At 37.3% G+C, this 15,754-nt stretch overlaps 4 protein-coding genes across 9 annotated transcripts; 1 reads left to right on the plus strand and 3 right to left on the minus strand.

Annotated features, from left to right (window-relative positions):
- Nucleotides 1-37: 37 nt before the first annotated feature.
- Nucleotides 38-4,549, plus strand: LOC106650481 (protein inturned). Its single transcript, XM_014368502.2, has 10 exons — nucleotides 38-727; nucleotides 808-1,384; nucleotides 1,452-1,529; nucleotides 1,603-1,859; nucleotides 1,920-2,009; nucleotides 2,081-2,417; nucleotides 2,496-2,830; nucleotides 2,903-3,219; nucleotides 3,287-3,453; nucleotides 3,520-4,549. Exons 1-10 carry the CDS (start codon nucleotides 567-569, stop codon nucleotides 3,985-3,987), a joined length of 2,787 nt encoding a protein of 928 aa, XP_014223988.1. The 5' UTR covers nucleotides 38-566; the 3' UTR covers nucleotides 3,988-4,549.
- A 105-nt stretch (nucleotides 4,550-4,654) lies between these two features.
- On the minus strand, nucleotides 4,655-10,464 carry LOC106650482 (glutamic acid-rich protein-like). Of its 6 annotated transcripts, none has more exons than XM_014368504.2 (8): nucleotides 9,966-10,464; nucleotides 9,402-9,773; nucleotides 8,529-8,800; nucleotides 8,015-8,207; nucleotides 7,695-7,834; nucleotides 6,407-6,567; nucleotides 6,133-6,313; nucleotides 4,655-5,669 (listed from the first exon to the last, which is right to left on the minus strand). In XM_014368504.2, the coding sequence occupies exons 1-8, from the start codon at nucleotides 10,165-10,167 to the stop codon at nucleotides 4,758-4,760; spliced, it is 2,433 nt and encodes an 810-aa protein (XP_014223990.1). In that variant the 5' UTR covers nucleotides 10,168-10,464; the 3' UTR covers nucleotides 4,655-4,757. The 6 variants fall into 6 exon arrangements, with proteins under 6 accessions (XP_014223990.1, XP_014223991.1, XP_014223989.1 ...); XM_014368505.2 differs by lacking the exon at nucleotides 7,695-7,834 and adding an exon at nucleotides 7,051-7,106 and having other exon boundaries at nucleotides 8,457-8,800; nucleotides 9,966-10,462; XM_014368503.2 differs by having other exon boundaries at nucleotides 8,457-8,800; nucleotides 9,966-10,462.
- A 429-nt stretch (nucleotides 10,465-10,893) lies between these two features.
- Nucleotides 10,894-12,232, minus strand: LOC106650484. Its single transcript, XM_014368509.2, has 4 exons — nucleotides 11,809-12,232; nucleotides 11,676-11,730; nucleotides 11,399-11,589; nucleotides 10,894-11,246 (listed from the first exon to the last, which is right to left on the minus strand). The coding sequence occupies exons 1-4, from the start codon at nucleotides 11,827-11,829 to the stop codon at nucleotides 11,229-11,231; spliced, it is 285 nt and encodes a 94-aa protein (XP_014223995.1). The 5' UTR covers nucleotides 11,830-12,232; the 3' UTR covers nucleotides 10,894-11,228.
- Nucleotides 12,233-12,443: 211 nt separating this feature from the next.
- Nucleotides 12,444-15,709, minus strand: LOC106650483 (heat shock protein 83). The gene is made up of 2 exons (XM_014368508.2): nucleotides 15,551-15,709; nucleotides 12,444-14,913 (listed from the first exon to the last, which is right to left on the minus strand). The coding sequence occupies exon 2, from the start codon at nucleotides 14,911-14,913 to the stop codon at nucleotides 12,733-12,735; it is 2,181 nt and encodes a 726-aa protein (XP_014223994.1). The 5' UTR covers nucleotides 15,551-15,709; the 3' UTR covers nucleotides 12,444-12,732.
- Nucleotides 15,710-15,754: the final 45 nt, after the last annotated feature.

Here is a 15,754-nt window from a genome sequence, read left to right on the forward strand (position 1 = left end):
TTTTACTTTTAATAATATTAGGGTTTGATTATTAATAATTATTCTAATTTTAAAATCATTAAGTATTCTTTTTTCTTCAATGTATAGTTTTTATAATACATGAATTATCATTAGTACAAAAGTTAATCTAATGAAATGTAATAAACATTATAAATACATTTTTTTATAACATTCATATGATGAATTTTTGGTTTTGTAAATTACCCTTCATCATAAATCTCGTAAATTCCTTTAGGACTCGATAATTTTCGACATTCTCAGATAATCGCATGTCTGCAGGCCGCGCGGCGAGACCGGTACTTTGCCCCCTCTACTTCCACACACTGAACTCACCTGTCAAGCCGTCTCCTGTGCTTTGATTATTATTTTTTTATGGCGACGCGTTGAACCCTGTGCGTTGCAACGCACATAAAGGCAGTGGCGTATTATTTTTACCATGTATTAATTAAAACAATTAATTGATATGGCAAATCAATTTTTAATCGTTTAAAAATGACAACTTATGGTATAATTTGCCGATTTCTTATTATTCATAGTATAGGTCAATAATAAAAAAAAATACAACAATGAGTAACGAAAAAGATCGAGGAGATACTGTGACGTATCAACAAAATGAAAAAGCTTTTGCATATACAAAAAATCAAAAACATGCAGCCGATGATGAAAATGACGGTTGGGCAAGCGATAGTGGCTCTAGTACAGGATCTTATTATTCTAATAGTACAGGGTATGTAAACAATCAATACTATACTTATACTTTCATGAATAATTGTGACTAACAATACATTTTTTATTAATCCTTTGCAGTTCAGCTATTGAGTGGGAATCGGAAATAAGTCCATCTGGTGAAGTATTTTATATTAAATCAATGACAGAATTCACTCCACTTACGAATAATAAAACAGATAAAGACAGTCAATTAATTTCTCCACCGCCAGAATTGACTAGACGTAGGAGTACTAGAACAAAAAAACTCATGCGTCTGATAAAGCGCAAAGAAAGTTACAGACATAGTGTGAGATTAAGTGGATTGGCTTCAGAATTCAAACGAAATCATGAGACAATCAGTAAACTCAACAAAGAGCGAGAGAATGCTCTTGGTAACTTTAAAATGGGTGAAAAGTACACTGTAAACATTTGGGTAGATCCTGAAAAAAGACACAAACTTGGTAGAAGAGCTACAGTTTGTGAAGCTTATTTAGGTATTGTACCTCAAGTAGCTTCTGACAAATCAAAAATTATAGTCGGTGGTTTTGTACCTGATGGAGAAGCGCTAAAATGCAAAGATATCAGAGTGGGTGATTGGTTGCAATCAATTAATTCAAAAGAAGTCACTAATCAAAATATAGAGAGCATTCTCACAACAATAACTTCTCAAAAATATGTAAATTTTAAAATTCTTATTTGACTCTATTGAAAAAACTTGTATCATACATTCAATTTTCTTGTAGATCCTTTGCCAGCTACAAAAATCTGTGCCAAATGAAAGTTGTGAGGATCTTCCTGATGCTGAACTAAGCTTTCCAAATGTAAAAACAGTTTATTTATATAATTTTATTTTTTTAAATGTTTGAATTCATTGCAAAACTTTTTACATTTTAGCAATCAATATTAGCTAAACAATTGATTGATAAAGAAGAAAGCAGAGTTTCAATGGAATCCTTCATAAAGGATACAGTAGGAATAGTTTGTGTGAAAATTAATGAATTTACAGATAGCGAATCAGATTTGCAAGGAGTTTCATATTCTTACCCCAGATCGAGCAACAAGAATGCGTTATCTTTTTTGGTAACTATCAAGGGTGCCTTTGTTACACTGAATCATATGTTACCAGACATTGCTGGGCCTAAGCCTATAAGGTATTATTTGTAATTGTTCATTTCAAGATAATAATTTCATTGAAAATTTTTAATTTTTAGCACAACCATAAAAACCAGCTCTGGGATTCAAAATATAATATATGATACTTTTGGAGAAGATCTGCTTTTAATATGTTTACCAGAAAAATGGTCAGTAAATATAATTTTAACGTGAGAATTATTATTAATGCTCATTAAAATTATTGTTATTACTTTTACAGTTGTGATAAGCATACAGCAATTGAGCTTTTGAATGATATCACATGCTGCTTGTCATTCACATATGGAAATTTATCAAAATGTTTCATTATAGATGATAATCATAAACACTTGGATCATTTTTTTTACTTATTTTTTTCACAACTTTGTAATAAAAGTAAAACACAATTAACTAGTGTTGACGATACAAATGCTGTTACAAATTCAGATGATAAAGCAAAAATGTTTCATTTGGAAAATTTATTGCCAAGCGTTCAATCTCTTCAATTACCAAGAGATGCACAAATTCAAGTTGATGCTGCTCTAAGTGAAATGGAGGCAATGGATTACAGAGACTGGGTGAGCATAACTTAAATTACATGCATTATTTTTTACTTTTCTTGTAACTTTTGAATCAATCACGATTTTATACAAAAGAATCAAGATCCATTGGAATGCCAACGCTTGTACACGATCATTGGAAGTTGTTATTATCATAGAAGATATCTGATTGGATCTCATCTGCCTCCAGAAGATTTGAAACAAATCCAATCCTTTTTAAGACGAAATGGACTGTTGAACTTAATTGATAAAGAACAAGTAAAGTCTCTAGTAGTATGGAAAAGAGTGTATCCTTCTTCTTGCTTGAATAGAAAATTTTCCTGGAATGAAGATCAAGTGTATCCATTAGTAGACAAATGGTTTTTACTAATTGTTGGCAATGGTCACGATTTACTTGCTGTCATATTGGAATCAGGAGGCTGTACAGCAGTGTAAATATAGATTTACCTTGTTTTCGTTTTTTTTTTGCATTTGAATTATTCATTTTTTTCTCCCCAATGTAGATTAGCCGAAAATGCGGGACCCGATATATTTTACGTTGAAGAAGCTCAAGAAACTTTGAAGCATATAAGAAAAATTGGCATTCCAATGTTGGCTGAAAAATGGATAAATGCCAATGCTAAACCCGAAATCGTAGCTGTTCAAAAAGGAAGTACGCCTTCTAAAGCGTCACCAAACATTTCCGACAATCTCATGGACTACATTAAAACCAATCAATTGAGATCCTCCAATAACATGATTTCTACAACACCGAAGAGTTCTTTCGATGCATCCAATGTTTCTAAAAATCGATCGGTCGAAGATGCGCGCTTTGACTCTGGTAAAAATTGTGTAAATAATTTTTACAGTACTTGACACCTTATTAATTTGATCTAATATTTCTGCAGCGCATTCGTTTGAGACATCGCGCGATTCTCCCAGCCAAGATTCATTAAGTCAAGTTAGCTCTTTAAGCGATCAAACTGCGCCTATTTTAGGTAGACGAGCAACAAGGGAAAGAGCAAACTTTCTAGCGTCCAAACCGTCGGATGATGATAGTGACTCCGATTTAGACGTAAGTTTTTTAAAAAATATCATTTCTCTTTAATAATTACTTATTTAAATGCACTGTTTTTTTCAGACTGATCAGAGCATTATCAACGAACTTAGCAGTATTCGAGCAAATTTATTGAATCAAGCAGAATACATCGTTCCAAAAATTATTACAAGCGGCGAAAAAAATTCATTGGTTTACTTCGTCCATATTCATTTATTCGAAGGAATTTTGATTTCGTCGAACATAAGTCAAATTGATCGAGAATTTTTATCACACTTGAAATCTAGTAGTCAAACAATACATAGACTTTTGAGTGAAACTAAAAGGTACAAAAAATTATTAAGCCAAGATGTAAGTAAATCTGTGATAAACAAAAGTTTGATTGCAATTAAAGAGTATGGGATACTATTTGAATGGGAAAATAATACTTACTGGGTTGTGGGACGTTTATATAATGCACCTCAACCCAGAGAGCTATATATTTGTTATCAAGATTGTGCCCCGCAAAATTTAATCGAAATGTCTTTCAGATTACAATGTACAAATTTTTAAAACAATTTCATGAAAGTATTTTAAGACTGATTAAGCAATCTGTAAATAATTAAACGTAAGAATATAGTTATTAATAAGTATCAATTGACAAAATCAAAATAATTATATAATACTTTCAAATGTGATTAATATATCAAATGAGATTATTTATATTAGTCGAGATGGGATGTAAAATAGACGAGCAACTTTTACTTTTTATTTTTGTTTGTATTTAAATATTTCGAATCCGAACATTTTGCGATTTATACATAGTATATAAAAAAATGTTAAACTTTTTCAGTGATAAAAAAGTTGCAATGTTCAAATTACTCTACGCTCTTGAATATGACTAAACATTTAATAATATAATTACATGTGCGTACATATTAAGAAACTTGTTTTTATAAAAGATTTTATAAACATTTAATAATTCAAATATAACTCTCTACTTAATAGCTTTTCATTGGTATATTTATAATGATAACTTAGAAAGTATTTATGGATATCAATGAGGCTCAAAACTATTAAAAACTTTTTGTGGACAAATGAATTGGCATGTGTTTCATTGTATAATATATATTCTACATAACTGTCCACTATCTAAGACTTAAAAGTTTTTGAAAGTAATCCTCAGTATTATTTAATAAACGAGGCATAAGTATCGATCATTTTCAAATGCATTATATCATTTATGACGATTTTGTGTGCTCTGTAAAAAATTGCTTTTATATATGCCATACTAATCAATCTAATAAACAAGAATATTCGAAATTGTACTATCGAGCAGATATTTAATTTCTTTTTTTTATAATTTCGATCTCTTTTCGTTCAATTGTTCTTTCATTTTTTTCTCCAACGTCACTTTTATCATCGTCGATTTCCTCACTATAATCTTCTTCTTCATCACTGCCCTCATCATCGTCTTCCTCGTGGTTTTTATCATCGTCACATTCGTTATCATCATCTTCTTCATCTTCCTCTCCATCTTCCTCCTCATCTTCGTAATCTACCTCCTCGTCCTCGTCTTCGTCTTCTTCTGATTCATTTTCATGGTCAACAACGTTATTTTCACTAATCACCACCACTTCTTCCCCCTCATATTCAACTTCTTCGTCTTCGTCCTCGTCATCGTCATCTTCGTCATCGTCATACTCTTCATCGTCGTCGTTTTCGTCTCCTTGATCATCATCTCCGTCACTTCCATCGGTATCTTGACTAATACCTTTGCTAGGGGGTAATTTTCGACTTTCTTCTCTTTCAATAATTTTGTGAAGCGATTCTCTTTCGACAATAACGTCATCATCAGAGGATGCATCATCTTCGTCGTCATCGTCAATATAGTCAGAAGCTCGGCTGTCATTTGATTCCGGTCGGTAGTTATCTAGTAAAGTATTTTGGTATTTTCGATACGGTTTAGGATATTTATGTTCAGTATCTATATCTTCTTCTTCTCCTCCTTCTTCTTCTTCCTCTTCTTCTTCTTCTTCATCTTCTTCCTCATCGTTTTCACCTTTAATATGTTCACCATTATAATTATCTTCTTCGCATTGACTCTCATTACTTTCTCTGGTTCGAGTTTCGCATACATTTACTTTGGCTTCTTTAGCAATTTCATCATTGAAAGCGGTAATATTATCTTTTTCTATTCGCGATATTTCTGCATTATTTGTTTGGGATTCAAGCGCATCGTTGTCTTCAGATTCCTAGTTTAAAAATAAACATACATTAATGTTGTATTGATCTATAAAATTGGTACAAAAAAAAAACAAGGCAAAACCAAAACTCGTATTTTGCGCGAATCAAAACAATTGCATTTAAAATGAGGAAAGACATTCGATCAATTTCGTGAAAAATTAAAATAGAACAAGCCGTTTAACAATCACACAAATCATTGGTTTTTGCCTCGGAAAAATAGATCTTATGTTTTTTCATCGTGCGCTCGCGAAATAAGTTAGTACAAATTCAAAACAGTATTATTGATAAGTAGTTTTAGAGTTAATGATTAGTGTAAAAAAAGTCACCCAATAACAGCCTGATGTTACAGGGGTACAAAGCCGCACAAACCAAATCGAATAAATAATTGAAAATCACCAAATAAAAAAAGATTCCGTAGTTGCGTTTGATATTCTGACGCTAACTTATTTAATATTTTCTCGCGGCTGCTACCTGGTCAAGACTGATGAGCGACAGGGTCATTTTGCTAGACAGGACGACTGGAGTTTCTTCCGTCTCCTCGTCCGGTAGCTCTAACGTTTTCGAATCTGTCACCAACAGTTCGCACTGCGCCGGCAGAGCCCCTTCTAAATAAATCGAAACTGGCTCGGGTTTCGGCTCCTCTTCGTGGTGACTATTTTTGCGGACAGAAAGAAAAGAATCTCAAATGATGTTTCAAAAATATGAGCTTGCAAGGAAGATTAGGCGAGGAAAAACGTGTACTCACTTATGAGACGGTAAGATAAACGTCGGCGTAGTCGGTCGACTGAGCTTATGTCCGTGCTCGCTCGAGGCAGTTACTTCCATATTAACAACTTTAACACTTGGCTTCATTTCTTCAATTTCGGAAACTTCTTGATCACAAGTGCAAGTGGTGTCATGTTCATCCTGTCGATTGAATCAGTAAAAATTGTTAGAAATTTTGAACAAGAAATCGTTCATTCATTCTATAAAAATGAAAAATAATTTACAAAAAGTATGTAAATGGCATGCCTCACACTATAAATAACAATACTCGAATAACTTTCTTTTGCTACGAAAGAAAAATATTTTATCGCGAAAACAAGCGTATAAATAAAAATCGAGCGTATCAGACATTGCAAAGAAAAATATTTTCGACCAAGCGCATCGATTGTCGCGCTCGTTCGGTCAAGCGAAATAGAACTAAAATAAAACGACGCCTGTGACGCGTAACTATAAATGAAAAAAAAGTATTGCAGTCGAAAGCATAGAATTAAGTATTAATGTGAAAGTAAAATCCAATGAACTCGAGTTAAAGAAGCGGCGTCAAGCTGTTTTGAGTTATTTTCCATCAAAAGAGAGCTTAAAGGAGCTTAACTCTGCACTCTTTTATGCATCATGGGAAAATACCTTCGAACTGGGACTGAGCCCGTCCGCCGGATCGTTTGACTCGGTCGCTTCATCTACTTATTGAAGAAAAACAATAGTGAAATAATAAATGATATAGAGATCGTAATGTTGGTGATTGACCAGAGTAATGTGCTCGAATGCTAAGTTTACTACGAGAACTACTTGTGACGTCGTGATTCCGAAGAGTGTATCGAGGAGAAGACCCACCTTGGATGTTTGGAATTTTTTTTTCAACACTCACTGATAATTACAAAGAACTAAGTTGCGAACTAATAAAATAACAAACTTATAAATGATAAACTTTCGGATAAAAATATTTTTATTCAAGTCTTAGATCTATTAATTTATAAAAATAAAACTTTGAATTTTACATTTAACTGTGCATACGTTTAAGAATGCAGGCCAACTATTGACTATTTAACAATATAAACAAATGAGGAGAAAAATAATAAAACAAAAATAATTAATAAAAAATACGTGTGAAAGAGGACACACGAAAAGCTTGAGTTGTGAGCAAAAAAAAACAGTAAAAGTGCCACCCATCGAGTTAAATTAGAGATAGAGAAAAAAAAATTAAATAAAAGATAAAAGTAATAAAAGAGTATTAATGGCTTGTTTTAAAAAAAAATTTTCATTCAATAAACCTTGGGTTCTGTTGAAAGGGCTGAGCAACTGATAACGTTACGCGACAAGTTGCTCATTTGATTAACTATTCGTTCCATGGCAGCCTCGGTTTCTACCAATCGCCGTCTGAGTTGATCTATTTCAATATCTCCTGCCGCATCTTTCGTTTTATCCATAGCCGCATGAACAGTTTAGAGAACATTTTTACATCAACATTTGGGGATAGAAATTTTTTTTTTTTGTTCAACTCGGTGTTAAAAAAATGACGATGATCGTGAGCTTTTAATTCGATGACAGTTAGGAATGACTCGTTGGGGATGATTCGAGAAAGGTTACTCACGTGTTTTCAGTTCGTCGATCGACGGCGTCAACTCTTCGAGCGGCGATGGAGGCCTGTCTTGTGGTTCGTTGACGGCGCTAACGGCCGCCGCGAATAATTCAGGATTGAAGACGAGATTCTCGTACTCTTTTTCCGCCGCCGCGGTAGAATACTCCGGCCTTGTTATTTCATTATCGGCGGCTTTTCTCAATACCTGACGGAGTAAGCATTGGATTAATTTGTCGAACTCGTTCGTGAACTTTATCAGAATGTTTTTAGTAGAAGATTTTAGTTGTATGAGTATCGGAAAGCTCGGAAAGTAACATTCACAAAGATCCTAGTCGATCATTGTCGCAAATCCAAAACTTGGTAAAATTTTGGTAAATATTAGACACCAGAAAAGAGTTGATTAGAAGTGGAAAAACCCAAGCACAAAGTCAGAAGTAAGAGAAAGAAAAGATACCTGAAGTGCTTTATAAGTGAAAGATAGTACATTTCCAATAGTGTAAAGTGGCAGGAAGACTCTCATAAGTACCTTGGAAATGGTATAAACAAAAAAGATAACGATTCCGATAGTGTATAGTGGCATAAGTATTCCCAGAGATCCATTGCTTTTGGGCGGCGGTACGACGTGTCCCGCGCCGCCCATCGGTGGTCTCATTTTCATGGGCATGGGCATCATGTGATCTGGTCTTTCTTGAATTTTAGGCACAACATGTGACGATGGAATTGCTCTGCCTCGTTCTCTCAGAGCGGGGTGAAGGCTTCCAGCGTGTGGTGGTGTTTGACGTTCTTGTCTTATGGTACCTATAAAGATTAAAGAAACGAGTTAGCACTCGAAAATAGCTCTCAAGTTTATACAGACGTTTTTAGAATAGCCAATCAACGAATTGTTAATTTCATCGATAAAATTTCTATTGGAATTATTAAAAAATATTAGTCTCGCTTGTTTGTTAAGCTTTTATGAAAAATATCTCGAGCTTTTTTCCTGAAAACTTTGCGATAGCCAACTGTTGTGTTTTCGAGCATTGGCAGTAAGCCAGTCTCTGCCATATAGACAGACTGCTTTTGGGAGTTGAAGTTGTTGCTTCTAGGGAAAAAACTCAAAGTCTATTATGAGCATGAACTGTTGCTTTAAAATTTCGTTAAGCAGATCGCACGTACAAGCCAAAATTTAAAAATAAACTCATAATCAAATTGTGTAAGTTGTACGGTAAACAATTAATATATGCGTTAACGCGCAATAAGTCAATATTCGAGTTTTTCGATTTTCTCGAGTTTGCGTGAGAGACCAGCTGCTGCTTCCTTGCCAAAGCAATGTTAATGGTATAAATAACGATCGCACATCCGATATTATTATACATTTCTGCAGCGCACGCACACTCGTAGTTATGCTCGTAAATCTTACTGTGCGGCATGAGTATGTGATATCTAATGAGATGCGGCGTGCCCAGCCTCGCCGAGGCCACGCCGAACTGCCTCTTGAGGCAGAGCGATCCGTTGAAGCCGCGTATGTCCTCGAGCACCTGCCTGTAGGACATCTTGAGGCGCTCCTTCTCAGCCAGGAAGGTGGACAGGTCGATGCCGCATCGGGCCAGCACCTCGTCCCGGCAGAGCCTCAGACTCGCCGCCGAGGCAGCTCCCCCGGTTCGCTTGTTCTCGAGCGCGTGCCTCACCCGTGGATCCAGCTGGTCCTGATGATGCTTCGCGATGTTCTGGCAGAGCTCCTGCATTATGTCTCGGGCCGTGACGTCGCTCTCGAATATTACATCGCAGCAACCTTTTTGCACGATCGTCATCGATTGAATTTCGAGCGAACGAGGTAATTTCCGTCGTCGTGGTCATAACGCGACGGATGCAGCGCGGATAAATAATGTAAACAAACGCGCCAAGCTCGTGTATGCGTATTTGTATAGCTATATAGCTATGCGAGCATACAGAGCTTGTATAGCTATACGAGCGACAGACTCACCTGACGTTTCGATGGGCGGTGGAGGATACAGCGAGGCCGTCAGCATCGGATAGAAGATCTTGGGCCAGAGAATGGCGAAGCAGCCCACGACGATGGCCAGTATGACGATCGTCTTTCTCGGCCCGAACTCCATCCCGCCAGACTCCGTGGTAGCTGTGCTACTGCTGCTGCTCATCGCTGCTGCTTTCGTTGTGCTCTTCATTTTATTGCGATTCACCAAAACGTCACTTTTTTTTGTAATACTACTACTTGTTTCGATTGTGTATCTCGTAGAGAGTCGTTCGTTTTTTTGTTACTTTTTAGCTTTTTTTTTATCGAGTTTTTTTTTGTACGTTTTTTAATCTTATTGTTCGTTACTTCATGGCGATCGTCCGAATGAGTTTAGGGGGTACCGCCCCATCGAGATATCCGACAGCGACTGATGCTTCTCTCCATAAAGTAGTATAGCAGAAGTAGCAGCAGCAGCAGCAGACGAGATGCTGCGCACATATGCGATGACAGCAGTCGCGCGAGTCAGTCCGTAAAGTCTTGCTTGTATACCGTTCCGCAGACTATATGCAGACTCTCGGGCCAGGCCTGCGCGCGCGTGCTTGCAAGCTCGCGCGAGACACGCACACACACATGCGCGGCCGAATGCGTGTAGTAAGTAAGGGTCGCGCGCAGTGTATTTCTGGAAAGTTGTCATCTGCTACGTTCAGGGCCGTCCGTTTTATGTATGCCAAAGCACCGGTGATTGGCCCCTCTATATGCGTTTACCTATTATGCTTGTGTGCGAGCTTGTAGAGTTGCGTCGACCAAGACGGCGAGTTATTTTTGCGCGAGTGAGCGAATCCCAGGCCGGACATAGGCCTTCGGCTAGTCGCGCGAGTCGTTGCTTTTTTGCATATTGCTACCAAGGTCAAGGAACAATTCACAATTTCTTGCAGCATTGTGTTCAACTTTTCAAAATTCAACTGTCTTTATTTTCCTTACTTTTAGAAATATTTTACAGTAACTTGATTCGCAAGCTCATCTCACACTTACTCCTATTTTTCAAAATATTTTCTAACAATAATTTGTAGTGTAATTTAAGTAACGAGTTATGTTAAAAATTTATAATGATTTTGATGAAATGATGCATAAAACATATAACTTGACATTTTGAACCATCACCTACGGTGACAAAGTTCCTGAGTAGATGGTGACCAGGTCATCGCAGAAATAATCTATAAACTTGTAAGCTGTGGGCAGTAGGGGTAGCTGTTTTGGCATGACGTATGATACTCATTCAGGGCCTCCACGCTATAAAAATATTTCAAGTATTCAATACATGTTATAAAAAGCTATGTAAACTTATTTATAGATAATGTAAATAAAACACTCTTTGGTCAGAATAGTTATGTAAGAAAGTGAAAAGAAATAGCGATGCACGTCACTGGAGCTTGTATACTAACGTTGATGTAATCCATTTCTTTGATGTCAATTTGACGCCTTTGAAAACGGGGAGGCAGCTGAAAGTCTTCGATGACCGGCAACACAAGGACGTTGGGTCCAGTGGCACCGGCGGGCTTGCTCGTCGTCGCTGACGGCGCTGAATGCTGCGAGCCACCAGCAGAGGAAGCCACCTTAGCAGCAGCCCCTACAACTGCAATTTAACCAATAAACATTAAAAAATGTTCGACGAAATCGTCTTGCAACGATTGATAACAAATTATGCATGCGTTTTATTACCTCGAGCGTTTCCACCTTTGCGAAACCTTATGAGAGGCACGTGTGCTTGTACTACCTGTCAACATGATAGCGTGAAAGGTTCATTATTGTTTAACTTGCTACTAGGGCATTCGGAGACAGAGCAGTTACTTACTTTCCATCCATTGCTAGCCATTGTTGGGTAGTTATTGCTGTTGTTGCTGATCAACGGTGTTTTTAGCAACGAACGATACTTTTTTAACGACGATCAAAGAGTACTGGATTAATTTCGATACGATAATGATGGTTGCGCGTGACCCATTTATGTACACAGTACAATCATATACGTCTAGCAGAAGACATAGCAGCCAACGAACGCTCGAGAACTTCTTTGCGCATGTGCTGGCTCGAGAATTTCAAATTGATTGCAATGTTACTACTGCTCAAGAGCTAAGGGCTGACTTTATATGTATGAATCTACAAGTGTAGAGTGAAAAGCCAAGTACAATATAAATTATTTATGTCAATTACTGGTATAAACAAATTTTTAATCTTGATAAAATTAAAGTTTCTAATTATGTTAAAAATTTGGTAATTTGAAGTTCATTTTCAAAGATTTAAATTCCAAGTTAGATTTAATAGTTTATTGGAGTTCAAAAAAAGCTCATGATTCAATTACTAAAGATTCAATTCCTTTAAATTTGGTTTTTTATCAAGTCTGAGTATCAATTATCAATATATTTTTAATTAAAATGCATGTATGTAGGTTTCAAGTATTGGGAGAGGTTCTTAAATTAATACAACTGTTTTATGATGAAAAACTCTTTTATTTAATGGTCAAAAGAATGAATATTTGGTGATTTGTATCTTACTTGGCAAAAGTAAGGAATGAAGATTTTAAACACATTAATAAAATATCAAACTAATAAAAGACAGTAGAATACGCGTAATTTTCCGTCATGACGTAAATACTTAGTAATACACCACTTAAAACGCGGTCGTTTTCCGTTACTTATAATGTAGGTCTTCGTATTAATTCAAAATTAAAAACGTGTAATAAATAGTTAAGCTAAAGTTTAAAAATTTAAGCTACTAAAATTTAGTCAACTTCTTCCATGCGTGAAGCGTCGTTCTCGCTGCACTCAACGGGTGCGGCTTCTTCAGGTTTGCTTTCCTCAACCACGGGCTCCTCGTCGTCGATGCCAAGACCCAGCTTGATCATTCTGTAGATGCGGGAAGCATGAACCTGGGGCTCATCAAGAGTGAAGCCAGATGACAGAAGAGCAGTCTCGAACAGAAGTACAACCAAGTCCTTGACAGCTTTGTCGTTCTTGTCAGCCTCAGCTTTCTGTCGGAGGTTGTCGATGACTGGATGGTCTGGGTTGATTTCCAGGTGTTTCTTGGCTGCCATGTATCCCATGGTCGATGTGTCACGAAGAGCCTGAGCCTTCATGATTCTCTCCATGTTAGCGGTCCAGCCATATTGAGAGGTGACGATGCAGCAGGGTGAGTCAACCAATCGGTTTGATACAACAACTTTCTCAACTTTGTTGTCCAAAATGGTCTTCATGACTTTGCAAAGTTCTTCGAACTTGACTTTGTCTTCCTCCTGCTTCTTCTTCTCCTCCTCATCCAAAGGCAACTCCAAACCTTCCTTGGTGACAGAAACCAGCTGCTTGCCATCATATTCTTTCATCTGTTGGACGACGTACTCATCGATTGGCTCAGTCATGTAGATGACTTCGAATCCACGCTTCTTGACACGTTCAACGAAGGAGCTGTTGGCAACTTGTTCTTTGCTTTCACCAGTGATGAAGTAAATGTGTTTCTGGTTCTCCTTCATTCTACCAACATAGTCCTTGAGAGAGCAAACCTCGTCACCAGAGGCTGATGTGTTGTAACGGAGCAAGTCTGCCAATTTTGCGCGGTTGCTGCTGTCTTCGTGGATTCCAAGTTTGCAGTTCTTGCTGAACTGTTCGTAGAACTTCTTGTAGTTCTCTGGGTCCTCAGCCAATTCCTCGAAAAGTTCCAAGCATTTCTTGACCAAGTTCTTCCTGATGACTTTGAGGATCTTGTTTTGTTGTAACATCTCACGAGAAATGTTCAATGGAAGATCTTCGCTGTCGACAACTCCCTTCATGAAGTTCAAGTATTCTGGAATCAGATCTTCACAGTTGTCCATGATGAAGACTCTGCGGACGTACAATTTGATGTTGTTCTTCTTCTTTTTGTTTTCAAAGAGATCGAATGGCATACGTCTTGGAACAAAGAGCAGAGCTCTGAATTCCAACTGTCCTTCCACAGAGAAGTGTTTGACAGCTAAATGATCTTCCCAGTCGTTGGTAAGGGACTTGTAGAATTCACCATACTCTTCCTGAGAGATGTCATCAGGATTTCTGGTCCAGATAGGCTTGGTCTTGTTGAGTTCTTCATCTTCTTCATACTTTTCTTTGATAGTCTTCTTCTTCTTTTTCTTGTCCTTGTCTTTGTCAGCATCTTCTTCTTCATCCTCACCTACATCCTCAATTTTAGGTTTGGATTCATCCTCCTCCTCTTTCTTTTCTTCTTCTTCTTCCTCATCCTCGCTTAATTCCTTTTCACGCTCTTTCTGTACAACAAGCTTGATCGGATAACCAATGAATTGAGAGTGTTTCTTGACAATCTCTTTGATCTTGCTCTCTTCTAAGAACTCAGCTTGATCTTCCTTGATGTGGAGGATGATCTTGGTACCACGACCAATTGGTTCGCCAGTGTCAGTGCGAACAGTGAAGGAACCACCAGCGCTGGATTCCCAAACGTACTGTTCATCATCGTTGTTCTTTGAAACTACGACAACTTTGTCTGCGACCAAGTAAGCTGAGTAGAAACCAACACCAAATTGACCAATCATAGAGATGTCAGCTCCAGCTTGAAGGGCTTCCATGAAAGCTTTGGTACCAGACTTGGCAATAGTACCAAGGTTGTTTACCAGGTCGGCTTTGGTCATACCAATACCAGTGTCAATGATGGTGAGAGTGCGGTCATTCTTGTTGGGGATGATTTTGACATATAGGTCCTTGCCAGATTCAAGCTTGGTTGGGTCAGTAAGAGATTCATATCGAATTTTGTCCAGGGCATCGCTCGAGTTGGAGATCAATTCTCTGAGGAAAATCTCTTTGTTGGAGTAGAAAGTGTTGATGATGAGGGACATCAACTGGGCGATCTCAGCCTGGAAAGCGAAGGTCTCAACCTCTTCGGCAGTTTCCATTGATTCGGTCTTTACTTCCTTGACATCAGCCATCTATAAAAAAGGTCACAGTAAATTAAAACATGAACTAGTTTGCAATTGCATATGATTACGCGATTCCAGTGTCAAAAATGTTGATTAACGTTCACAGACGATTTAAAAATTGTCGTTACGGACAAAGGATGACACACGATCAAAGGAAAAAAAATGTAACCTCGAAAATTTAAAAAAAAAATTCAAATATTGCACAAAATAAAACAAATCAAGTTAAATTTCACTCAACCGCTAAATAAAAAATTGACGAAATTGTAATTTATGAACCGTTTGTCCAATGACTCTAGAAAATTCGTTGCGCGCCTTCGAGAAAAATCGTTGAGCTTCGCGCCATTTACTGCGTTCCGGTACCCGTATTCAACACATCACGTAATTATCGAAAAACTCAATTATCGAATAAATAATGCACTGATCATTTACACTTGAAATAAATAATTAATAAAGTGTACTAGCAGAGTTCAAATTACTTTAAAAAGAGAAGCCGATATTAGATGGATGCTCAGAGAAACGTGTCTGAATGGCTGCCGCGCCTAGTGCGAGACTCGTGAAATCAATTGCCGATGGTTGCTATCGAAACGTTTAACCCGTCCGAATAGTGATATTAAACAAATTATTTATTTAATTAAAGTGGACTTACTTTAAAAATGTCTGTAGATTAATACGCTGGTGAATTAAAGACAAAACTACTGCACGTAAGATGTAGATTGGGTAGAGAGTTGTGGTAAAAAGTCGCCGTGAAATAGATCACGCCTGCACAGATGCTTTACGTTCAACGTACTGCTGTATTCTGAAGCTCGCTCGGCCGGCGGTAGGGCTTTATATACCCCCTCTACGGCAGAGG

Source organism: Trichogramma pretiosum, unplaced genomic scaffold (assembly GCF_000599845.2).
Source record: "Trichogramma pretiosum strain Unisexual culture from Peru unplaced genomic scaffold, Tpre_2.0 scaffold5, whole genome shotgun sequence".
In the NCBI taxonomy this organism is placed as follows: domain Eukaryota; kingdom Metazoa; phylum Arthropoda; class Insecta; order Hymenoptera; family Trichogrammatidae; genus Trichogramma; species Trichogramma pretiosum.

What these genes read in the sequence shown, in the direction of transcription:
- LOC106650481 (XM_014368502.2), top strand. Translation starts at nt 567, where the DNA reads ATGAGTAACGAAAAAGATCGAGGAGATACTGTGACGTATCAACAAAAT. An exon ending in ATATGTTTACCAGAAAAATG is followed by an intron (nt 2,010 to 2,080) that starts GTCAGTAAATAT and finishes TTACTTTTACAG; the next exon opens with TTGTGATAAGCATACAGCAA. An exon ending in ATAGTGACTCCGATTTAGAC is followed by an intron (nt 3,454 to 3,519) that starts GTAAGTTTTTTA and finishes TGTTTTTTTCAG; the next exon opens with ACTGATCAGAGCATTATCAA.
- LOC106650482 (XM_014368503.2), bottom strand. Translation starts at nt 10,167, where the DNA reads ATGAAGAGCACAACGAAAGCAGCAGCGATGAGCAGCAGCAGTAGCACA. An exon ending in ACCGCCCATCGAAACGTCAG is followed by an intron (nt 9,774 to 9,965) that starts GTGAGTCTGTCG and finishes TCGTGCAAAAAG; the next exon opens with GTTGCTGCGATGTAATATTC. An exon ending in CCCTTTCAACAGAACCCAAG is followed by an intron (nt 6,568 to 7,694) that starts GTTTATTGAATG and finishes TTCAATCGACAG; the next exon opens with GATGAACATGACACCACTTG.
- LOC106650484 (XM_014368509.2), bottom strand. Translation starts at nt 11,829, where the DNA reads ATGGCTAGCAATGGATGGAAA. An exon ending in TGGCTAGCAATGGATGGAAA is followed by an intron (nt 11,731 to 11,808) that starts GTAAGTAACTGC and finishes TCATGTTGACAG; the next exon opens with GTAGTACAAGCACACGTGCC. An exon ending in CAAAGGTGGAAACGCTCGAG is followed by an intron (nt 11,590 to 11,675) that starts GTAATAAAACGC and finishes GTTAAATTGCAG; the next exon opens with TTGTAGGGGCTGCTGCTAAG.
- LOC106650483 (XM_014368508.2), bottom strand. Translation starts at nt 14,913, where the DNA reads ATGGCTGATGTCAAGGAAGTAAAGACCGAATCAATGGAAACTGCCGAA.